The 26644-nt window shown below is 37.8% G+C and overlaps 1 protein-coding gene across 2 annotated transcripts in view; it reads right to left on the bottom strand.

The window, feature by feature from the left end:
• Positions 1–26644, bottom strand: part of LOC132115393 (fibroblast growth factor receptor 1-A-like) — a 48879-nt gene that overhangs the window by 8705 nt on the left and 13530 nt on the right. Inside the window, exons 3-9 of one of the 2 annotated variants that reach the window (XM_059523845.1) lie at positions 13128–13385; positions 12968–13051; positions 12351–12523; positions 9551–9674; positions 7757–7947; positions 4852–4996; positions 1220–1410 (exon numbers count right to left, since the gene is read on the bottom strand). In XM_059523845.1, the coding sequence (XP_059379828.1) occupies positions 1220–1410; positions 4852–4996; positions 7757–7947; positions 9551–9674; positions 12351–12523; positions 12968–13051; positions 13128–13385 (1166 nt within the window). Of the gene's footprint in view, positions 1–1219; positions 1411–4851; positions 4997–6618; positions 6767–7756; positions 7948–9550; positions 9675–12350; positions 12524–12967; positions 13052–13127; positions 13386–26644 lie in introns of both variants that reach the window. The other variant, XM_059523844.1, reaches the window with a different exon arrangement.

The raw sequence follows: 26644 nt of genomic DNA on the forward strand, positions 1-26644 counted from the left end.
AAGCCACAGGCTCAGCACCCTCCTACTTCAACTTACTCTTAAAAAATCTACATCCCCTCCAGAAGTCTGAGATCTACAAGTGGTACCATCACAGAGAGGCACAAAATCACTTTCCAGAACATTTTTTTAGTCTCCGTCCCCGGCTGGTTCTTCCCACCCCCTTCAGGAATGCTGAATCCCTTACAATTTTTAAGTGACAGCTGAAAACTCACCTCTCTCAACAACATTTGATTACATTCTAATATATATATCTCTCTGAACAATGTCTGACACTTTGTACTACGAGCACTTCCTGTGTTTACTTGCCTGTTTATTATGAATCCCTTGTTGTATTCCTCAATTGTAAGTCACTTTGGATAAAAGTGTTTGGTAAATGAATAAATGTCAATGTAAAATGTAAATGACAATAAGCCTGATTTTATATTACACATTATTTTGAAAGTTTTACTTAAAGCCACATGAAAGCTTTGAAAAGTTGTGGTCATATTTTATCAAAAGTTTAGATAATTTTAGCGGGTAAAATATAGCATTTTCATAAGTCCACACGAATGGGCATTTCTTATGAGGGCGAATGATTTCCCCTGCAAGTTTGTCACATCAGTTTATAGTTATTTGGTTTGAAAGTGACTTCATATATCACTGCAGGCTAAATCCAGTAATTTCATTAGGAACCCATGATCTGAATATTCGCAAATTATTTCCCCAAGCAGATTTCGCAAAAGGTTCAAGTTGGTCACTCAGATTCGCCTCTGCTTGGAAGTGACTTTTTAGATCACTGAGGGTGAAATCCAGTCTTTTCAGCAGGAATCCATGTGACTGGGAATTTTGAGGGAGGGCACACAATTTCCTCATGTAGCTATTTCGCAATGAGCTAAGTTCACCCTTTTTGCTCATGAATTTTTGCAAATGCGATCTTTTCTTAAGGAACAGAACAATTAAGCTTTTATTTACTGAAAACATTCTGACAGAATTTTCCATGTTTCGTCATAACTATCACTTTAACAACATTATAGCTAAATATATTCAAGCTGTCTTGTTGTCCTGGATGACCTTCGAATGTGACCTGAACTCTTTTTTTTTTTTTTTTTTAGAAACACTCTTAGTATACATGACATGCTACAACACTCCCACAGTAATGTTAACATAAGAAGAAGCTGTTGAAATGAGATGTTAATGTTTAGTGGTAAAGAGATCAAACCCCCTATCTACTTTCTGTTACCTGTCTGCGCAGCGGGATGCTCTTGGCCAGCTTGTGGACAGCCAGCTGGCTGTTGAAGTCGCTTTTCTTGGCCGAGCTGTGCATTTTGGCCAGCACAGCGGTCACCACCATCACACAGATGAGGAAGAAGCCAATGCAGTAGATCAGCACCTCCAAATAGGTCTGGTTTGGCAGTTGAGTTGGGGGAACAGCTGGATTATGAAAGAAGGGGGCAATGCAAGGTGGCAGAAGGGAAGGGAGTGAGCTTGCTGAATGCTAAAGGGATGATGATTGTGTGTTTATTTATTTTTTTGTGCTAAAAATGAGCAATGCAGTCTATACAGGTGCAAACAGAGCACAGGATTCTGTACCAGCAGAGTTTGAATCTTTGACAATAACTGCAACTGACCCTTCGCTAAGTACAGCCTTAATTACTGACAAATCCTATGTCAGTCTGCCATATTATAGGACAAGCTTTTGCTCTTTCCAAGCTTTTAGAATTTTAGAAATGTATAAAACATTGATTCTGTATATTTAACTATTCGAAAACCCTAATTCCTAAATAATCATGTACACATCAGTAAAAACACCTACACTTGTTCCAAAGTAAATTAATCTTAGTAAATAAATTCCTGTAATATTTATGAAAGTCCATTTCCAATAATTTTGCAATTATAAAAGTAACTTTGTGACTTTTTATCTCACAATTCACAATTTCTTATTTTATATCTTGCAATTTCGATTTTCAAGAAGAATGGTTTTTTTTTTTTACTTTTGCACAATTTCATATTTTTGGAACAATTCTCACTATTCTGGCATGGCAAATTACTATGTATTTATTGCATGTTTGTTAAATATAGCAAACATAGGTGGGATGGAACTTAACAAAAGGTCAGTTGAAGAGGATACTTTGAACTGTAACCTATAATGACCAGCCTGTCTAAGAGGTATGATATACTAGATCTGCTGGTTCAGAAGATTGAAGTATATCATATTAGCAGGAGGCCTCTTTTTCCTAGGCATTTTTTAATAGACATAAACCTGAATGTACATATACAATTCTTTGTTAAAGCACAAACACACTGATGCACACACATACATGCACAAAGCAAAACAAAACTCCCCTTAAAACAAATCTAGAGATGCTGTTGTTGATTTGAGTGGTGCATTGCAATGAAAACAAACTCCTATTGTAGCACAATAATTCCTTCTTTCATGGATCGGGTTTCATGGCACATTCTTCTACTTATGTGACTAGCAGGAGAAGGAAACCACTGCTCATGATACTTGGCAGCTCTTGCTTCAAGATTAGGCCAAAAAATAACCTTATGTAAACTCATATGAGACATTAAATTTGCAACACAAATACAAATACAAATGCAAATTGAGAGGAATGGCTTATCTGGGTGGGTAGACAAAATCTGAGCGGGTATGCATTCCAGTATAAATAGAGAGCTAGGTTATGGGGGTAAAATTACATGAGAAGTCGGGCTGATACAGATATTTCCTATGCTATTCGGTTGATGTTTGCTGCCCCAAGGCTCTGGTTCATAATACTGGGTTTCTTTCACACAATTCATGCACACAAAAGATGCTTTTGTGTCATGTATACATTTCACACAGCACACAACAATACACATGCAAATGCATCTCATTGACAGATCACTTCTCTTTGCCTTCTCTTTTAAAAACTAAATGAACAAATCAAATATGAATATTGTGGTTTAAACATGGAGCTCAAATTCTAAAGTTATTGTATTCACAAATGGGATTTGTAATAAGACTTAAGCCCACAATTTGCTGACTGCAACATGCAAATGCAAGAAAATCAACATTCAACAATGTGATTGAAATTTCATTCTGTGTTGAATGTATTTAAGACTGACAAGCATCTTGATAAACTGAATCTATTTAAATGTATTTAAACAGATCTACTCTCTAAGTGAGTCATTTATCAAACCTGAGCCAAAGAGGAAATGATGTCAGAATAGTGCTTATGCTTCAGATCATGCTCTTTGGGATGCTTGTCCAGTGTTCAGGCAAACAGAAATGTTAATTGGAAACAGGTTAATCTTGAAAAACTAGGAAAAGGGTTTTATAATATAAAAGTTTATAATGGAAACAAAGCTTTGCCAAACCACTAGCTATGATGTCATCATCTTTACATAACATATTTTACAGTTAAATTAGTTTCTGACGTACATTGAGAGAATAATTAGAGATGTTTGTCACATTTCTCTAATTAGGTTAGCAGTGGAAAAATATATACAGGTATATATACACGTTGCACTGGTCAGTATTTATTCTCTTATTTTTCTTGGTACTAACTACAACTATGTTCTAAAACTAACCTTAACCCATATTAAGACCAAGTAGTTAACTTAGTAGTATTACTTGGTACTAAAAAACGGGACCATATTACTCCAGTATTACGTCACTTGCACTGGTTACCTGTACGATACCGTGTGGATTTTAAAATTCTTCTGTTGGTTTTTAAATCTTTAAATGGTGTGGCCCCTACTTATCTTTCGGATCTACTGGTAGAACATCGTCCAGCTATGTCTCTCCGGTCGTCAAACCAGAGATTATTGTGTATACCGAAATCAAAGCTGAAAAGCAGGGGTGATCGTGCATTTTCAGTGGCCGCTCCAAGACTGTGGAATGCTTTACCTTTTAGTATTAGATTTGCTCCATCCTTGTCTGTTTTTAAATCTAGGCTAAAAACCTATCTTTTTGATTTAGCATATGTAAAGCACACTGGTCAACTGGTGTTGTGTTTAGTAGTGCTATAGAAATAAAATTGACATTGACATTGGTACTTTCATGTGAAAATGCAAGTCTTTACCAATGCCAGACAGCCATGATTATTTTATTGGGTTACCGATATAAAGCAAGTAGTATTCGGGTGGTTACGTGATCTCAACATTACATTAGTGTAAACGATTTTTCAAAAGTACTGTTCCCATCTTTGAGTAAATATTTGCTTTGTGCACCTCTAAAAAGATAATCTGAGATTGTAGGAGGTCTGGCTCCACTCTGATTCCATTTTTCTAAAGAAAGACCAGAAACATGTCATTTTGACATGCTTCGACTGACATTTCGATTGTCAGTCAACACCCAGATGAATAACAAAACCACAAAGCAGACACAAAGGGGTTGAAGAATGGTGCATTTCATAATAGAATACGTTTGCATTGTTATTTGCTACAAAACCACTGTATTGCTTGTAATGAAAGTGAACACAAAAGGAAGTGTTTACTGGCAATGACAATGGGACTCTGAGGCCAGTTTAACAGCTTAAAAAATGTTTTATGACATTCACATGGTAGGACTCCCTAACATACTACATATAATGGTTTATTTATTTTATTGCAAATTCTCAAATGTGTTTATTCCAAATTTAAACAACTGGACATGAGTCATACTTATAATAAGTGAATGTCCACTATGTGCTAAAAAGTTAATTTCAACAGAACATGAAGGTTAAAAACAATATTCTGTGCTTTCCATTAAGCCAAACCTTTGAACAAGGTATTGTTATGGATTTTATGGAAAAACAACGCAGTGATATGACCAAATTCAACCCACAGTGTGAACTGCCACTGTTAGACAGGGAGAAGAAACAAGCAACCAAAAGAAGCACCACAAGATACCTTTATAGACAGTCAACCATGCAGAGTGATGGGAGTGGCCTATAGAGTTCCCAGCCAAGCAGGTGTACTCTCCAGCATCCTCTAAAGACACATTCCTGATCTGCAGTATCTCCATCTCCTTATCCGTGGTGTTGACGCCTGCCGTCTACAGAGAAAAGAACCACAGAATGAAGCCGGAGAGCTCCGGGAAAACCCACCAGATGAGAGAGAGAGAGAGGTTTTGGATAAAGAGCGGTGAAGACTTGACAACATAAGAGAAAGTTCTTGGAGAAACACCCTTCAGCACCCTTAAGGAATCAGGACTGCTCCTTGATTGGATCCTTAGATGACCCTGCTGAGAGATTTGTGGTTAGCTGGAGAATGAAGTGCACGGCTCCACCCGCCAGAGACCCAACACCTGAAGATGAGGGCGATGTCCGACCCCTTGCCACCCTAGAGTCCATCTCGACATGCACAAGACGGGCCACATGGAACATTACCCAGCAGAGACTGTACCGTATTGTTCTCACATACGCACGCATTCAGAAAAGAATTGATGATAATCAGACAGGGAGGAGAAACTAGAGGATTAGAAAGGCTTGTTAAAGAATGTCAGACAAAAGAGATATATGTGTGTGTCAGGACACAAAAGGTACTGGAACGATACTATGGTACCTATTGAATTTGCTATCCAAGTGCTGTCAATACATCAAGAAAATATTGATGTGCGCTATTTTGAAAATTGTGGCCATCTTCAGAAGTAAGTACTGTTGGACATATATGATTACACAAAGGCTGGAAAAAAATAACATGTATTTTGGCGATTGATGTGGATTGTTTAAAGGGGTTTTCCTTACTTCTTGTAAGCTCAGGTTAATTGTGGGCAACTTTCTCTACTGGTATCCACCAGTCCACGAAGCACAGCTTTCCAGTTATGGTCTTTTGCCCCCTGCATGTTACTCTCCTTGGAAATTAATTGCACCTAACAAGATTTAATCACGATTAATCGCAGAAAACAAGAAAGATATTTTGAAAAACGTTGGTAACCAAACAGTTGTTGGCCCTCACAGACTTCTGGGAAAATACTATGGAAGTCAACGGAACCCAGCAACTGTTTAGTTACCAACATTCTTCAAAATATCTTCTTTAGTGTTCACCAGAAGAAAAAAAACTTGTACAGTTTTGGAACGACATCAGGGTGAGTAAATGATGACAGAATTCCCTTTTTAGGTGAAAGCTGGGTGTTCACGGTGTGTGTGTGTCTGTATGTGTTTGAACGTGGTGTGAGAGTGCACTTGGATGGATTAAATGCAGAGAAAAAAACCAGAGTATGCGACACCACTTGGTTACATGTCACTTTCATTAAAGAATTATGGAAACAAAGTAATAGCAAAGAGAAGCCAGGTACAGAATCAACCTCAAGTGAGCTGAAAGAATTTAGACAGGCACATTCCAGAGGTGCCACTGAAATGCTTTTGAAGTGCAAGAGAGTGCAAATAATCTTCAGAGGGCATGAAACACAACCTTATTAGGAGGGCAAAGTGTAGCACAGAGATGGAGAGAAGGAAACGTCCAGTGTAAACAAAAGCCAAAATACTTCCAGTTGCTCTGCTGGGATTTTCCATGGCATCATTTAAGGCACCACAGAAAACAAAAAGAAGCGACGAAGTGGGAAGATGAGTCGCCGTCACCTAAAAGCCTGATAACCGCTGTCTCTACCTCCGTCTAACTGTGTATGTCTGTCTCTTTCTGCACTGATGAATCTCTGTAGCAGGGGTCGTGTGTTACCTTGCGAGCTTTTAACGATGGTGAGCCATGCTGATTGGTTGGCTTGGCCTATATAGTTGGCCACTTTACATATATACTCCCCACTTTCCTCTTCTGTCACGTTGTACAGCGTCAAGACCTGTGTGTCCGAGCTGTTGACCCCAGAGTGCTGTGGAGGCCAAACATATGTAAGAGGTAAAGCTCAAAGTCAAACATTGAGGTCACTGAGATCCCAGCAGTCACTGAAGGACAAAACTTTCCATTACTGCTCTTATTAAATACATTATGACAGTCTGCCAAGAACAGGGCTCATATTTTCTCCCAAAGCTGTTAGTCTTGCTTCATTTGCTCAGGTGATCGATCTGTCCATAGAGGTGAAGTACTATGGTGGAAGTTACTTTAAAAAAGACATGGACAAACCATTTTGGACACACACCTTTAACAGCACAGAAAAAGTTAAGATCTTTGGACAACACAGATTTCTGATATTTGTATTTAAAAGAACAAGGTTAAACCAATCAGCAATATCAGCAGTCTCGTGAAAACATCAATTACCACAAATATATATAAAAAAAAGGACAGAAAGGAAAAGGACAAAAAAGGTTTATATACACTTACCATAGAAGTTTATGGGAAAGTTTTAGTCTTTGAGAGAAAAAAATATATGTTGTATGGCAGTGTTGTTGTTGACTAAAACAAAAACTATTAAAAAACTATTTCCAAAAATGTAAATATAGCTAAATGAAATAAAAAAAAAAAAAAAAATCTAAATTGGCAATGAACTCAAATAAGTTCAAGTTGCTAGGCTTTTAATACTAAAACTAAAATAAAAATTTTTTTAAATTGTAAATAAATTAAAGCTAAATGATGTATGAAAGATGTATGAAAAACAGATAAATATCAGAAACTAAAATTTAATTAAAAACTGAAAATATTAAAATAAAATTGTATTAAAAATATTAATAACTCCTATTATAGTATATAAATAATACTACAATAACACTTATGAGTTATTGAGTTGGAAAATTCTGTCAATGGAGGGAAGCCTAGACTCAAATTATGGAAAATTCCATTAATGGCGAAGAAATAATTAATTGACATAGACAACACTGAAGCACTTCAATCAAATATTTTGGTTGACTGGTTAAATGTTTTTTACCTTTAAGATCCGAACATATGGCAGTCCATCAGGGCCAAATCTACTTCCGTTGACCACGATGTGCTTCAGCCACTGGATGTGAGGCTGAGGATCGCTGAAGACTTTACATTCAAACTCCACGTCACTCCCCACCACTACTGTACGGTTAGCAGGCAACCCAGCCTGAAGAATCGGTCTATGCGGTGAACGCTCTGAATAAAACACACAAACACACTGTACACAGTTAGTATTTTGGAAATGATCCTAATTTAAAAACTTATTTTTAATCATTTTCTCCTCTTATGAAATGAAAATTGGAATCTGCATTACAGCAAATGGGATATTCAACAGATGTTCATTGAACATTAATGTCACATAGCCTGCAGGAAGCAGCCTCTTTTACATGCAGGCTAAACATTTATTATAATTGCTGTAATTTGGTGGAAATTAGTGGAAATGTTATTTTAAGCCACAGCCCATGTCTCAGTACTTCTGAATAAAAGTTTGAATCTATAGACAATCTGGCTTCTCACTGTGAGCAATGGTGGAGTCCAGAGGTGTTCAAAATTTACAACACTGTAAAGAAAAAAAGAAAATACATAGTTGTTTTTACTTAAAGTATTTGTGCTGCCTTAAAATGTTGTTAAATCAACTCAAATATCCGATCCAAGCTTCCACTTAGTACAACTTATTTACATGAAAAACGATATGCTTCGATTGCGAGTTTTTTTCCTACATTTTCCTCCTTTTATGGTATGACATTGCAGGCCAAATCAAAGGACATCGGGCCAATTATGGACTGGTCCTGGTTCGGGCATCTTGTTGTAGTTGGTACAGTATGCAAATCTGACATTTGAAAACTACAATTTCTAACTAAAAATAACTACATTTTTCAATCTCTGTGGCCACACAAATAATAATATATTCAGAATCAACTACACTCTTAACATGCACTCTTTGCTCTTCATTTTGTGGTACTAGGATAAAAAATTAAACACAGCCATTTAATTTTGATCAAAATCAATCACATGACATTACATCACAATTTCAACCTCTTAACTCATAAGTAGGGCCTTCCCAAGAGGACTTGGCACAGATGGAACAGATATGTGAGTGTCTTCTGTGTGCCAAATTCAGACAGTCTTCTCATGAATGTGTATGGATGGTGCAAATGATGTCACAGCGGGCTCCATCTACATGGGTGCAGCACTGATTTATTTGCTACTTAGTGAAGGCATCAATCAAATCCACATCAGCCAATCAGTGTTTAAATTTCTTTATTCCAAATATTCTGATCTCATCGTAAGGCACCAACCGCGTCTCTAACTCATCCATGGCATAAAGTAAACACTTTATATTTGCAATGGATCATTTAACACGCACCATCAACAGAGTCCACGTGCCTGTCCTTGACAAGCACACAGACACTTGCACGCAAAGTGTAAAGCCACACGTTATTTCGGTTCATTTCAGAGAAGTAATGGTAACCATTAGTGGTGCTGCACCAGACCATTAGCCGCATGGTGAACAACACCCATTTGCATCTGATTGACTTGAGTAAACATTGCAGTGCTTTTGCGACCCTCCCTTGGGGATCATTTGCCATCTCCGGTGCTTTGCTAAAAAAAAAGTGAATCGATTTAATTAGAGTTTTACCAATAAATCACTGCAGCTGAGCTAGTGGGGAGGGGAAGGCCAACACAAATTTGCTCACATCCAAAGAACGACAAAATCTTGACTTGGGGGATAAATGACATTTAAATTAAACCAAATTTCAAAATGTTGAGGGAAGACGAAAAAAGAACCATGACTGACCGACTACATCCAGCTGGTAGGTGTGATTGATGCTGCCATGTTTGTTTTCCACCAGGCAGGTGTAGTTGCCTTTGTCTGACGGTACCACCGACTCCATTATGATGGTCCACATGTGCTCTCGAACCTGCGCAATAAAATCAGAAGATGAAAAAAGTGTGCCGACCTAAATGCAATTAAAGTAAGCACATATTGTGGGAACTATTTAGAAAAATAGTTTGTTCGGGTGCACGTAAGAAAAAGTTCTACAGACAAAATCTTCTCGCAGCCCAATGTACAAGTAGAAAACTGATCATTATAGTGAAAGGATGAGGAAGTTTAGGAAGTGAGTTGGCAGCAAATCCCCATCAGGGCAGGTTAACATCAGTCAGGCACGAGATCAGAACCATGGAGAACAGTGTGTTTCCTGGAGGAGAGTGGGAAACGGGCCACTCCATGTCCACTAACACAGGCCTATTCTCAAGCCAAAAGCCCTATGAACTGCCAGAAAACTTTAAACTTCAGTTTATTAAAAAAAAAACTATGTTTGCTAAGCAACAGGGACCTCAACAAATGAGCAGAGTTTTCAATAAATATATTCTTTTATTAAAATAGTTGCAATATATTTATGTATTTTGAGTACATTTTATTATTCATGGCAGATATTCACAACATTTTTGTCATTTGTGAATATGTATTTATTATTCTTATTCATCTGTTTGTCACACACTTAAATGTGGCTTCAGAAGCACAGAATTGTAATGTTATGGTACTTAATATTTTATTTTATTTTTATCCTTGCCCACTATCTCAATATGTGTTTCACAGAAATATGAATGTCATATGGGTTTGAAATGACATGAGGTTGAGTAAATGATGACAGGATTTTCATAATCGGATGAACTAAACCTATAAAGATCCGGCAAACACAGCAAGTGTTCTCTGCATTAACAGCTCTTTTTGATTAAATGAGATTTAGGCTGGGCAAAATTAATAACAGGTTATGGCTCTTCGGCCTATAGAACCCCAGATGTGAGCTGTTACACTCACAGTCTGCCTGACTTCCTTTTCACAGTCACTTAATGTAAATGAACAATTGTGCCAGACTCTTGTTAAACAAAAGAAACCACGAGAGACTGGGAAGAGTGTCAGGGGAAGCTGCAGGGCCCCTTAACGGAAGCCCCTCACACTCCTGGAGCTCAGAGACACGTTTGGATGAATGCATGTATGCATTACAATCGCTAAGATTTGGCTCGGTTAAAAAAAAAAACATAAGTTTAAATAAAAAAAGCGAGCATTTTGCTTAGTTATATTCAAAAGTTTGTATAAACCATGTTGATGCTGCATGTTACTGTGTGTGCGCGTGCATGTGTTTATGCATTGCAGTGGCCTCAAACACACTCCAGATGGTAAAGTGTGTATGCGGTGAGGACAGGAAGAGGACTAATGTCTCCCAGCTGGAAAACACCTTGATGAGAAACACAGACACTACAGGTCTACAATGACACAGACAGAAAACAGCGGAAAATATCACTTTAATGTTCATGTAGAAGAGAGTAGAATGAAGAAAGAAAAATGTAATTAAAGAAATATTTCAACCCCAAAATTTAGATTTCTTATCTTTATAGTTAGCGTTCTTGTTGTGGAACAGGCCTTAAAGGGATACTCCACACCAAAATGAAAATTTTGTCATTAATGACAAATTTTCAGTTAGGGGTGGAGTATCCCTTTAAGGCTATCAAACGGAAGCTTAACTGTGATTGCTTGATGCACGAGAGCCAAAGAGGTTGACCATCTTTCACGTGCTCAAGTTTTGTTCATTGATTAATATTTACATTACTGCGCAAAAGTCTTAGGTCATTAGAATTTTCATCAACAAAATATGTTTTTACACCATTAATTTCCATCTTCAGCTGTAGTGTTTCAGTTTACATTCTTTTTGCCATTAATTGGAATAATCCAGTGAGATTTTTGTATGCACACAGAGTCTGACAGCAGCCAGTGCTCCACACAGACAGACAGACAATACAGAAGAACTGTGGCAACGTCTCCAAGACACTTTAAGAAACTTTACTGCAAAGCTGCCTGAAAAACTATGCAAAGGTGCACCAAGCTGTTTTAAACACAAAGGGTGGTCACACCAAATACTGATTTAGCTAATAGCAGTTAATTGATCACTTTACAGCATTTTACACAAGTGCCCAAAACCTTTCACTGTACTGTAGCTTTGCAGGTAGGTTTCTTCAAGAATCTTGGAAACGTCGCCACAGTTCTTCTGAATTTAGTTTATTTTCTTTCAATTTTGGTGAAATATCTATTTTGATATATTTTGTTTTTGGTCTTTTTAGGGCAAAGGAATTTACTATAATTTGTTTTATGTGGACAACCGATGCATGAAAAAAATTATCTTTTTACGTTCCACAACAACTACTAATGACACTTTGCTAAAGAATCAATTGAAAAGTTTTGTTACTTTGGGTCTGTTGACATTCCTGATCAACATGGTCAAATGAGTGAAAGGAAAGAATTGGTGTACACTGGAGTTTATTCTCATCTGTCTAAGCACAACCAGTTGTGTAAAATGAGGACAGCCAAGCAAGAGTAACCTGCCTCCACCAGAAACCTACGGCTCCAGTGTCTGCCTTCAAGGCATGGCTATTCAGTCTATGTCATGCTATAGTGAGGTGTCTGGAAGACAGATCCGTTTAGGACAGAGTGCCCTTTTAACCCACAAACCAGAGTTGCTAGATAGCAAATCTGGAGTTAGGTAACCAAGACGTTGTATGTTTCATGATTTTAATGGGCTGTAGTCTAGTGCCCTTACCTTATAGCCTCCTATTCTCTGGTCTTTCTTAAACTCTTTGCCATTCTTGAGCCACTTCAGTGTTGGTGTAGGGTTTCCATTGGCCTGGCAACGGAACTTGACGGTTTTACTGGCAGGAACAGCATGGAGCTTCTTCTCCATCTTATCAGGCTGAGCCCAGACGGGCGCCATTGCTGAACAACGGACAGAAAGTACATGAAATAAGATTGAGAAAGTTAGACTGGTAATTCAAAACCTCTGTTTAGAAAATACAATGTGAATAACACCAAGGCCATGACTATTTTAAAATGATAATCCAAAGAGGCAGATCAAAGTGTGTGAGATTTGGGTGTTGGCTGCTGGTTTCGCTTCTTTTGACTTGCTTGATAATGCCCTTGGGACTTAAAGAGTAATCCATCAAAAGTAATAAAGACTTTGAGTCTAATGAACAAAGGCACATTCCACGAGACGGCTGTGGTTTATAAGACAAAAATGTGCACTATTTCCTGTTATAATTCTTGATTTAAAGGAACTTCCTAACAATTTCACAAGAAACTTATACTGTTATTGACATTTGCAGCTCTCGGAGTCAGAGTTTGGAGCACACAGAGATTGCCTAACAGAGGAGGGCGACTCACGAAGCAGTTTCTGGTCACTTGATAGCTTGGCCTCCTCTGAGGAAGACTCATCTTCTTCATCATCTTCTGAGGAAGCCAATCCATCTGATCGAGAAAAAACATTTTGGTAAAGATTTTGTTGTGAACAATATGAAAATCAACCCAAATCATAATTTCCCACCTGTAACGTTGATATTGAAGTAATCTGTATGGTTGCTGTTGGGTCCCTGAGCAAAGCAAGCATACAGACCAGAGTCGGCCGGCTCTACTGTCTCAATCTCCATCTGATGGTTGCGCAGGCGGGTGTGCTCTCCGTCAACCAGGGGAACGTGGTCCTTAGTCCAGGTCACTTCCTGTATCTCCTCTATAGCTTTACAGCTCAGCTCCAGTTTGTCCCCCGGATACAAAGTGTATGACGTCGGCTCGATCAGGGCTACCACTAAGAACAGGGTGCAGAAATTTGTTGAGTTTAATAAAATTCATTAAGGACATTTGATAGAGATCCTGGGGCAAAATTTGTGCACTAATGTAAAAAAAGTTCAAATTATTGCACTATTTTAACTGTCCTATTTAAATCAATCAATTTTATTTTTATAAACTGAATGCTTCTATGTGAAATGCTTTATATTATCTAATACAGCATTTCCATTCAGTCTACATGCTGTCATAATTAACTTGAAAATAACACATTAACACTATAATATAATAAATATAATAGCAGCAAATCTGTACCCAAAGATTATCTGTAGCACACCTCCCATTCAATAATCGCATATAATACTATGAGACAATAAATGCCATTTTGACGCATTGAAAAGTGACATGACAGACAGTATCACCTCAGTTCAAGCAGCAGTGTGGAGCACGAGTCTCTTCCACTTTAATAAGTTATAGCCCAAATTAAACATGAATGAACTTCAGAAGGTATGTTGAAAGATATAGTATAGCTTCCCAAAATGTATAATGTCTAATGCAATCACTTAATCAGTGTTTCAACCGTGGAAAGATGCCAATATAAGAGATTGTGAACAGCATGTTACTTAACATGGCATTTACCTCAGCAAAGTATGTTAATCCACTGTTCACAGTTCATTAGTTAGCTATAAAACAACACTAAAGAGGAGTTTTTATTACTAGGGATGTACGATATTAGATTTTTGCCAATATCCGATGTGCTGATATTTCTCAGATAATTTTGGCCCAATAAGCTGATGGTGATACTGATAAACAGTATAGACCAAAAGTTTGGACACACCTTCGCATTCAAAGAGTTTTCTTTATTTTCATGACTAAGAAAATTGTAGAGTCACACTGAAGGCATCAAGGGCTATTTGACCAAGAAGGAGAGTGATGGGGTGCTGCGCCAGATGACCTGGCCTCCACAGTCACCGGACCTGAACCCAATCGAGATGGTTTAGGGGTGAGCTGGACCGCAGACTGAAGGCAAAAGGGCCAACAAGTGCTAAGCATCTCTCGGGGAACTCCTTCAAGACTGTTGAAGACCATTTCAGGTGACTACCTCTTGAAGCTTATCAAGAGAATGCCAAGAGTGTGCAAAGCAGTAATCAAAGCAAAAGGTGGCTACTTTGAAGAACCTACAATATGACATATTTTCAGTTGTTTCACACTTTTTTGTTATGTATATAATTCCAAATATAATTCCACATGTGTTAATTCATAGTTTTATTGCCTTCAGTGTGAATCTACAATTTTCATAGCCATGAAAATGAAGAAAACTCTTTGAATGAGAAGGTGTGTCCAAACTTTTGGTCTGTACTGTATATGTGATCCTGGACCACAAACCAGTCTTAAGTCGTTGGGGTAAATTTTTAGGAATAGCCAAAAATACATTGTATGGGTCAAAATTACTGATTTTTTTTTTCTACATCACTTAATATTTTATTTATTCAGAGACCCATATTAATTATATTTTTGTATTTTCCTTTTAGTTTATTACAAAGAGTCAAGAGCGCCCCCTAAATAAATAAAACACATTACTGGACAGGCATTAGGACTAGGGGATGTTGCCGATGCTGTACCTGATGCTCATTCTGTACATGCATTCTCAAATTCAGTGCAGCGATCCAAAACAGCGAATCTAATCATCAGGAAAGAGTTTGCTTCAAGAATGACCACACTGCTGACGTGATCTTATCGCTAGCACACCCTGAGCAAATGTGAGAGCATATATAGGCATATATAGGCATAATTTTTTTAATCGGCAGATTCCGATGCATTTTAAGCCTTTACCGACCAATTCCGCTAATGTTCCCATAATATTGTGCAAAGTGGGCCAGCTGGAGCTAGAGGAGGGGTTATGAACAAAGGCGGAGTTTCTCCGCGTCTGGAGAGCATTAGCGACGAAGATCATTTCAGAAAGCTACCTGCTATAACACAAGGATTACGGACTTTTTAAAATAAGTTGAGCTCAAAACTCACTTTCAGTCAACAGTGAGTGTTTGAAATAACACGGTCCGATCTAATGTGGATTATAATCAATTATAAACAAGGCAGATATATTTATAAGCGATGCAAAAGACTATGCATGCTAAACATTAACGTTACCATAGTAAACATGGTAAATGCAACCACTTGGAGAAGACGTCAGCTTCTTATTCTCCATCACAATAGTGAATTTATTTAGTAACATACAGTGGGTACGGAAAGTATTCAGACCCCCTTATTTTTTTCAATTTTTCAAGTTCTTTTTTTTCCCTCAATGTACACAAAGCACCCCATATTGAAATATCACATGGTCCTAAGTATTCAGACCCTTTGCTGTGACACTCATATATTTAACTCAGGTGCTTTCCATTTCTTCTGATCATCCTTGAAATGGTTCTACACCTTCATTTGAGTCAAGCTGTGTTTGATTATACTGATTGGACTTGATTAGGAAAGCCACACACCTGTATATATAAGACCTTACAGCTCACAGTGCGTGTCTGAGCAAATGAGAATCATGAGGTCAAAAGAACGGCCTGAAGAGCTCAGAGACAGAATTGTGGCAAGGCACAGATCTGGCCAAGGTTACAAAACAAATTCTGCTGCACTTAAGGTTCCTAAGAGCACAGTGGCCTCCTTAATCCTTAAATGGAAGATATTTGGGATGACCAGAACCCTTCCTAGAGCTGGTCGTTCTGCCAAACTGAGCTATCGGGTGAGAAGAGCCTTGATGAGAGCGGTAAAGAAGAACCCAAAGATCACTGTGGCTGAGCTCCAGAGATGCAGTCGGGAGAAGGGAGAAAGTTGTAGGAAGTCAACCATCACTGCAGCCCTCCACCAGTCAGGGCTTTATGGCAGAGTGGCCCGACGGAAGCCTCTCCTCAGTGCAAGACACATGAAAGCCCGCATGGAGTTTGCTAAAAAACACCTGAAGGATTCTCTGGTCTGATGAGACCAAGATAGAACTTTTTTGCCTTAATACTAAGTGGTATGTGTGAAGAAAACCAGGCACTGCTCATCACCTGCCAAATACAGTCCCAACAGTGAAGCATGGTGGTGGCAGCATCATGCTGTGGGGGTGTTTTTCAGCTGCAGGGACAGGACGACTGGTTGCAATCGAGGGAAAGATGAATGCAGCCAAGTACAGGGATATCCTTGACGAAAACCTTCTCCAGAGTGCTCAAGACCTCAGACTGGGCCGAAGGTTCACCTTCCAACAAGACAATGACCCTAAGCACACAGCTAAAATAAAGGAGTGGCTTCACAACAACTCCGTGACTGTTATTGAATGGCCCAGCCAGAGCCCTGACTTAAACCCAATTGAGCATCTCTGGAGAGACCTGAAAATGGCTGTCCACCAACGTTTACCATTCAACCTGACAGATCTGGAGAGGATCTGCAAGGAGGAATGGCAGAGGATCCCCAAATCCAGGTGTGCAAAACTTGTTGCATCTTTCCCAAAAAGACTCATGGCTGTATTAAATCAAAAGGGTGCTTCTACTAAATACTCAGCAAAGGGTCTGAATACTTAGGACTAGGGGTTGCACGACTACTGATTTCTACTAGTCGATTTTTTTATTTAAATACTCTAGTTACTTGACTACTTGTGGTTAATGCTACTGTAAATGAAAATACATTAAATTGTTTTTTTTTTATCAATAAACGCGTATTAATTCATAGCCAACAATTTAATTAATTCATATGCAACAATTATTGTCAAAATTTTGTAATTATGACATTACATATTTAAATTTTCATGTAACAGCCAGTATTTGTATCTGTATTTGTGTCTGTAACAATCACAACATTTTTTTGTATCTGCATTCGGATACAACGTTGATAAGACTGTTATGGCTAGGTTTTATTTTTCATAGTTATCACTGAACAAGTATGTTGTGTTAAACTAAAATAATTATTAATTTCTAAAATAACATTTATCATGCAAGCAGAGAGATGTTATGACAAACGTTTAGTGATCATTTGAACACGACTGAATCAATTCAATGCGCATATTTTCATTACGCAGAATGTTTAGTGAACTTCACAAAAAAAATGTGCATGTGCCGTGCAAACCAGCTAAAGATAAAGATGCAAACATGTAGGACAAGTATACTCTTGTTATAAGAACTGGTATTTGAGAGACTGACATGCGCAGTGCGGCTGTTTCATTGGCGAGCACGCTGTGCTTAATCTATTAATTCGTATCATATCGTAGCCTATGGTTTAAATCATTGCCTTTTAAACATATACAAATAATAGAACGTGTATGATGTATTATTATAGGTGATATTACTCTTGCAAACTCTGTTTTTTTTCTTAGAGATGCACGGAGAGACAACAGAAATGTGTTTGATTTGCGGTCTTTTCATTCATAAAGTTTACATTCATTCACTTCACACTCGTGACTTTAGAGGTCTGTTGTATAATATTGCGCTGATCCCCTGACTCAACTATTATCTAGTAAACTCCGGACTGTGCCAGCTTCAGCACAGTATTCAGGCAGAATTATTCTGTATTTATTTGTCTGTTATTCATTTTTGAAGCCATTATCCGTGCCATCTGAATAAGGAATTCGGGCTTCAGACACACCCCTAATTATCACATTACAAATTTTAATTTTACATGCAACATAGATAAGGTCATAGAAAGTAACAGCTACAAGCAATTTTGTAATCCTAAAATTCATGTCGTACTTGTAAACTCTTTGTACGCATTATGGTTATTGCATGCTCGACTAGTCGATTGTTTCCGACAGCGCCGACTAGTGGTTGAAGTAGTCGATCACTCGACTAGTCTCTGCAAGCCCTACTAAGGACCATGTGATATTTCAGTTTTTCTTTTTTAATAAATGTATAAACATGTCAACAATTCTGTGTTTTTCTGTCAATATGGGGTCTGAATACTTTCTGTACCCACTGTATTGTATCTGTCATAAGTCTTGTCTCGAGCGTTTAGCTCCACGTAGCCCATGTCATAAAAATATAATAATGTTTTTTGTTTAGGAGCTTTTATAAAAATATAGAGCGTCAGCGCCGCGGATCATTTCAGAAAGCTAACAGCTATAACACCAGCATTCAAATTAAAATTAAAAACGTTTTTAAATAAGTAAAGCTCAAAACTCACTTTCAGTCAGCAATGCGTGTTTAAAATAAGTTGAGCCGATGTGGATTATGATCACCATACAAGGCAGAAATATTTTTAAATGATACAAAAGACTGTGGACGCTAGGCATTAACATTACCATAGTAAACATGGTAAACTGTGACCATTTGAAGAAATCAGAAGTCAGCTTCCTATTCTCAATCACAATCGTGTATTTATTTAGTAACTTATATTATCTGCCATAAGTCTTGTCTTGAGAGTTTAGCTCCACGTAGCCTATCATAAAAATATAATAATGGTTTTTGTTTGGGAGCTTTTATAAAAAAAATATATTATCATTCATTCTAAATGTGACATAGGCTACTGTGGCTACAAATAAATAGAAACAGACTCGACTGAAAAAGCAGGCTATTTTCATAACGCTTAAGTGTTAAAAATAATTAAATAAAATAGAAATACATTTATTTCTGTGTGACTAATTTTGAGTCCTGATAAATCTATTCATTATGATCAATGTATGACTTATTCTATAGGAAAACATTGATGCTTTTGAATTTAAATATTTAACAAAGCATGCAAACAAAAAGCCACTTTTATCATATTAGTTTTGTGATCGCGCTAGTTCCAGTGACTTATTTCTTAGTTTTCTGATAACTTCTCTTTGTTGGTGAAATGATGGGGTTGCGACGTTGTTACTGAGAGGTGTGTAAAGGGCGGGTCATAGTGAAGTGCAGCGGAGCTTCAAGCTCGACTGTGGAAACGCAGCACTATTCTGGCCTCGCGCTACTGGCCCGAGGCTATTAGCCCCGCATGGCCCATTTCAAGCCCTGGCTCACACTGGCCCGACAGTAGAAATGCGGCTATTCTAATCATGATTATGCTTGATGTGACTGTTTGCTGAATTCAGGAAAAACTCCACCAAAATGAGTCAAATAGGAATCTCTCAAATAAATGTATTAAAACTTTCCATCTTGAGTCAGGCACTCCTATCAAAACATGTGGTGTGTAATTTTATATTTTTATGCAATCTGCAGGAAGTGCAAAACAACAGCCTTGTGCATTTTACATTTACAGTTGATCAGCAAGTATTCAACAATACAATCAGACAAACAACACCGAAACCTGTCATTTAAGATTTTATTTTTTAAGGACTGTAATGTTCATATGAACATTTTGGAATTTATCTTCCTAACTTTCATGAAAAGAAAGATGGTAATCAAGGCCCAGAACATTTTTATTTTGCAACTTACAGATGAGAGAAAACACCTTCAAGCATCTATCAAAGATCCCACCTCAGTCACGCCTAAATTAAATCTATGTTTGAATTAGTCAAGGGCCAATTGTCAGGCCAATTCTGAGATAGAGCTGAAATTTGATTACAGGATGCAAGGTTGGGGCATTGCCTCAGACACCACCACCTGAGCCCACCCGTCGCTCCTGACGACCAGGATAGATGGAGGCGGGGGTCTAAATATAATAACATTGGTTCATTGTCCATCAACATTATGTCATGCGTCTGCACCTTTCAAGCAACTGGCCGTACTCTTTTTTTTTGGGGGGGGGGGTATCCCTGTTGGGGATCCTCTTTAAAAGAATAGACCGATGAGATGTCAAAAAGCACATACTGACACCATATGCTAATTGTGACTCTTTACTATTTGTAAACGGAGGTGAGATTTTCGCATTTACAAAACAAATGGTGACTGCTTCATATTCAAATAGTGATTGGATTAAATAGCTTTCAATAACAATGGATTTGACTTTTACAAAAAACATTCAGATCCCTTCAAAGATGCATCAGGATTTGATGATTGTTCAAAAAGGTCAAATTTCCATGAAATCCTGCCACCCGCTGAAGACGACATTTACACCATTGTTTGGAAATGTGAGTAAATCTAAAGAAACAATGCATGGCCTACATCCTATGCCGCGTTTACACCGCAGGAACTTTACCCAGGAACTAGGGACTTTGGCCAGGTACTCGGTGTGTTTCCACCGCAGGAACCAGGAACTAAATAAAGTTCCGGTTAAAAAAATGCCCCTCAGAAAGTCCCTGCTGGCGAGGTGGTACTTTTTCAAAGTTCCTGAACTTTCGGAGGCGGCACTTGGGCGTTAAACATCCTGATTGGTTGAGTTCACGCAGCATTGGTTGAGTTCAACCACCATTTATTCGGATCAACATTTAAAAAATATTACTGTTATTGTGTCATGAAATGTAATTTTAAAAGTATTTCAGGCGAGAATGTAGTTGTTTAAAACTCATATCTGTGGATTATTTATAAAGACAGCGCCTATTTAAAAATGTGTTTCGCCAATCTCAGAGACGGTCAGCTCCACACGATCAGCGGGAGCTCAGTGCGCATCTATCCGCCGAGAAGCAGCCTCACCTCGGCTAGACCTTCTGATGTGTGCCGCTGGCTCTGATGTCTCTTTAGTGGTTAAACATAAAATATAATTCATTTTGGGTAAATCTAACAGGTTATCTTTGGTCTGTATTCAATTTATCTATATGTTAAAATGAAAATAAAATTTATATAATATTTATTTTCATTGTAATGGCTGTATATATACACATATCCCTGAACTAAGTACATTTCTGCAGCTGTTATGCTTAAATGAAAACAAAAGGAGGCAGTGGTATTTGATATCCTATTTCGTTTTATTGTAAATATACAGAGAGGAAAATTGCAGTAGCCAAAGCGAGCTGACTGAAGTTATGAAGTACGCTGCTTTTTGCAGATTTACCGGATTTGCGTCGTCGCGGACATAACACTCCCGAGTCAAATGAGCAAAGTCAGATCTACAGAGGATGCACATCCAAAATCAGCGTACTTTGTATTGAGAAACGCGCGCAGACCTACGTCAACAGTCTATTTGCCTAATCTTCCTGGTACTTTACACCGCGGTGGAAACGCAGAAAGCAACAGGTCTGGGGGGGAAAAAGTAACTGGGAAAAAAAGTTCCTGGTACAACTGTTCCGGGTAATTTCAGTGGAAACGCGGCTCTACTGAGTCACTGTGGTAAAAAAGGGGAAAGCAAAGAAAATGTATTCTGAAAAGTCTGGCAAAGTCTATGGTTGTGAAAAAAACATTAATTGAAGAATGATTTTAAGAAAGGAAACTGCTTTGCTGCTACCGGTATGCTTATTACTGACACATTTTTAATAGTAAACAGAGCGCAAACATAAGCCAGGTTTCGTCTTGACTAGTTCTGCTGTAGTGACTCCACTCCCATCACTACCATTAACTGCTAATAAAGGCGAGTGAGCGAGAGGCCTATTGCAGCAGGTTTTTGGGCTGGTATCCATGGTGACCTCAGTAGGGTCTAGTTAAGGTATTTCCTGCTTCGCATGTGTCTAACAGGCTCTTAATCCTGTCAGGAACAGGGGCCAGGGAGGGATCAACTTTCCCCACTTAAATACTGCAGAAAAGAATGAAGGAAGGAGAAAGAAGATGAGCTAGCTTAGTCTTATTTAGATACAATAAGAAGTTTCAAAGGGGCAAGATATCATACTTCAAGGTTGGACAGTTTTCAAGGTTGGCAAGTCAATTTTTATATACCCTGAAAAACTATATATAAAAAAGGGGCAATTGAGCATTTACACGCTTACTGCTCAAGAAAAATATTCAAGGGTGTTATACGTTATATTTTTGACTGTACTAAAGCAGAAAAGACCATTTGTTTCCATGCTATAGCAGCCAGTTATTCTACATGAAATAAGTGTTTTGTGTCAGAAAGTCTGTTTTTGTTTTGGTCTGTGTGATCCCGCCCACTGTCAATTTAACCAATATTATTTTGACACCCAACAGAATTTGTCTTTTGCTGCTAATTATTTATTATATTCATATCATATGAATTATAACTATTCTTAATTATATAATATATTCAAATAATTATTACATAAACTTGCAATTAATATTAAACTTGCATTTGAATTATTTTAAATATATACATTGCCTATAAATAAGTTTTAATATATAAAGCTTTTAAAATGACTAAACCTGTATTTTCTTTTGAGCTCTTTGTGAAACTATATAAATTATTAAATTCAGCTAATTATTTTGCATAGTCAAATATTTTCTGCAGAAATTTTGCTGCAGAAGCAGTTTATTCCTGCCTTGTAAATGCATTTAAATTCATTCTATTTTTAATAACAACATCAATTAATCACACAGAAATGACTTGAGCCAACTGAATCAAACCGATGCTCTCTCCATTACATGTGATTAGCTGTTTGCTGCATGTGCTTTGGAGTTAATCTCAAACTCTAGACTAGGGCTGTGCGATATGGACAAAAAAAAACCTATCACCATTTTTTATCAATTTTGCGATTTCGATTTTAATCACGATTTTGACACACACAGACATGCTTTACAGTCCTAAATGCATTCAGTATAAATTTTAAACATATTTCCAGAATAAAACCAATGAGAGCTTTATCAAATGTCTATAGAACAGACAGAAGTCAAAATAATCACTAAGTAAAGATGTCAAACAAAATGTCTAGACATATGGAAAAATAAAAATAAAAATAAAATAAAACCGTGTTCAGGGATTTTTTTTCTTCTTTTTTGCCATGCATTGGTCATAGAGCTCACTGTAGTGGTGCCTCAGGTGTTATATGTTTTGCCCAATATATTTATTGCCCAAGGGTCACACGTACTCCGTCTGCAGTGCGTATACATTAAGTTATGTGTACGCGGTTCAGAAGCAGCAACAAGAGCACATTATTGTAACACGAAAGCACATTAAAATTAATAATAATTAATAACCCTCACCTGACCGACGTTTTCAACTAACCCGCCCTCAACTCGGACCGCAAAAAAAAAATTTAAATATTGTACCCGACCCGCATTTTTAAAAAGCAGTAAATGCTCATCGTAGCGTCACTGGGCCATAGGCAAAACTAACTAGGCAAAAAAAAAAAAAAAAACATCAAACAACAAAACTTAATATATTATAATTTTGTCAAGAATTATAAAAAAATAAGCTCATAATTTGTACTAAAATAGTCTAGTCTGGCTATGTCTATTTGTATGTTTCTGCAAGGTTAGCAGACATTGAGGTTCGGGTTTGTTCCGATCAGAGCTCGTGTGCGGAGAGCGCATTTCTGAATATCCCAATCCGCTCGCTCATTCCGTGGGGTCTCACTCAACCCAGATTGGCCTGCTGGTTCGAAAATATGCAAGGAGTCATTTTATTGTTTAGTAATAAACTGGTGTTTTCTGTGTCGCTGCAAAGATGAAGTTGACGATGCAGACTCGCAATGAACGCCAGAGAGAAATGCACATTTCATATGGATGACATCATCAGAGAGTAGCCCATTTATTTTGGTTTGAATATTTTCGTTTAAAAGAAGACAATTCAAGCTTTCTGTAATGTATAGCCTATATTTCTCAAATCTTTGAGGCGCACGCTGAGTTTAGTTCACATGCAATGCAAGTGATCGTGCCGGCGCCTTATTACATTGTCTGCTAGGCTATATATTTGCGTCTTATTTATTAAATACGGGCAACTGATTGATAAAACATCGATCAAAATTAAGATACAATTTATACAAAACGAAAATCTTTTAAAAAGAGTTTTCTATAATACAAAGTCGTCAAAATCATGTTTTACCAAAAACAGCGACGTTGCTCCCCATGCAGTCTTCTTTGCCGCCTCTATCTCTACGTGCAGACTGAGCTCGTGCATCATCTTCATGCCAGTTATTCAGCCAATAAAGTGTAAGCCTATGTATTTTAAAAATGTGTCTTGTACTATATAAATGACAAAGGTTTAATTGGCATTTTTATTTCAAAGGACCCGACCAACCGCAACCCGAATATCATTAAAAATATTTTTGGATGACCGCAGGCACCCGCTCATTTTGGATCAGCCCGCGCATCACTGACTTGCACAGAGATTTCCTTTGCTCTGTTAACAAAACCAGATGCGCGTGCTCAGATCATAGACTGTATAAGGCTCAGATACATGCTGCCTTACAACATGTCTCCTCTCGCTCAACCTGTGTCCTGTGCACTCACAACTCTCTCCGTTCTCACGCGCAAGATATTAAATCTTTTCGCACCTTTCTATTTATAACCTTTTCTGTTCTCATCTTTTTACTGCGTGCAGTGTGAACGTTCTGTTCCGTTAACATGGCCTCGAAAAAAAAAAGTTAGGCATATGCCCAGTCTGCTCTGTTCTCGCGCTCCACTTAGGCGCGCTGCATCCTGATTGGTTCAGATAACATACTGCAGGAGGTCAGGGCTGCGGAAAATTGTGCTATAAAGCGATTTAAAAATCGCGCCCACTCAAATTGCGATTTTTTTTGTTTGGATTTCGATTGATCGCACAGCCCTGCTCTGGACCAATCTCTAAATTAACAGGGAATATTTATATAGAGCTTTATGAGCTCTAAACCAGACTGAATTTGATTGGTTATGTCAACTTTAAACGTACTCTGAAATTCAGAGTTTGTTCAGCTAGCGTCATTCAACAGGCCACAGGTTGCTGGAAACACACAGTCTACTGCAACCAGCAAACGAACTGGATTAAATATCACAGATTCTACACAACCTAAAAAGCCTTGGCATCCAATTTATACCATGTTTCCACCGAAATTACCCGGAACAATTCTACCAGGAACTTTTTTCCCCAGGAACTATTTCTCCCCCCAGACCTGTTGCTTTCTGCGTTTCCACCACAGTTTAAAGTAACGTGAAGATTGAAGATTAGGCAAATAGTCTGGTGACGTAGGTCTGTGCGCGTTTCTCAATACAATCTTAAGTACACAAATTTCTGATTTGCATTCTCGGTAGTTCGGACTTTGTGCAATCAACTCTGAGGTGTGATGTCTGCGACGACGCAAATCCGGTAATTCTGCAAACAGCAGCGTACTTGATAACATCAGTCAGCTCGCCTTGACTACTGCAGTTTTCATCTCTGTATATTTACAATAAAAATAAATGGGATATCAAATACCACTGCCTCCTTTCGTTTTCATTTAAACATAATTATAGCCGCAGAAATGTACTTAGTTCAGGGAAATGTGTATATATACAGCCATTACAATGAAACGAAACATTATATCAATTGCCTCAATGTTTGCAAAAACATAAAAAGTAACATACAAAACCATGAAATCGTTGTGGTGTTTTTTTTTCCATCTAAAACTATAATTAACAAATTATTATATTTATTCACATATTTATTATCTGGAAACTTATTCTCGACCTGACATTTAAGAAAAATACCAATCTTTCAGTTAAAATCAACTTTCACTATATAACTGACTTTTGCATCTGAATGCCAATGTGATTTCTTTGTGTTCACCTGTCTCCCAAGAGCTACATGAAAAACAGAGTAATTGGTGGACAGAATTTACCAAAATTATTCTAATTTAAGAGGGTTTGAAACCAACATAAAAAAAACAACAACAACAAAAACAGTGCTAGAGAAAACACATTGTTTACTGGCATAAAACCAGTCTTACGACAACCAACCTGGTCTCCATTATGTCCACTGGGGCCATTCAAAGACACTCAGTTCAACCCTAAAAACAGCAAAGCCTCACTTGACCTCAGTGCCAGTGAGCCAGAAATGTTTCAAATTATAATTGCTGAGAAATTCATATTATAGACACACTGACTGATCGTAAGTTCATGACAGTGAGGTTGTAATTTCCTCTTGGCACATTTAACTGAGCAGAGCAGTTGCCGAAAACATTTTGCACCAGTCACAAGAGAAGCTGTTTACTGTGAGGTATCAAGTGAGAGTTTTCTGCAATAATCACACAGGGAGAACATTATACAGCTGCTTAATGATTTATAGTCATTAATCGACATGCTTCCTTCCAGGATATTAAATAGTGGCATGTTACCAAGCCATCAGTCACTTCAAAGAACAAAACACCATGCAATACAAGCTGAAGACATGCTTAGTGTGCACACTATAGACTCCAGATGTCGTCTGGCAGAACTACTGCACTGGCGGGAATAGAGAATATTAACTGGAAAAAATGAGAGAAAAAAAGAAAAGGAAAATGAGAAGCCAGAAAGTCAAATCTTTTGAATCTATTCTCTAAAATGAATATATATATTAAATTAAAGCATTTAGCAGACGCTTTTATCCAAAGCGACTTACATTGCATTCAGGCTAACAATTGTC

This window comes from Carassius carassius, chromosome 34 (genome assembly GCF_963082965.1).
Source record: "Carassius carassius chromosome 34, fCarCar2.1, whole genome shotgun sequence".
Taxonomy (NCBI): Eukaryota; Metazoa; Chordata; class Actinopteri; order Cypriniformes; family Cyprinidae; genus Carassius; species Carassius carassius.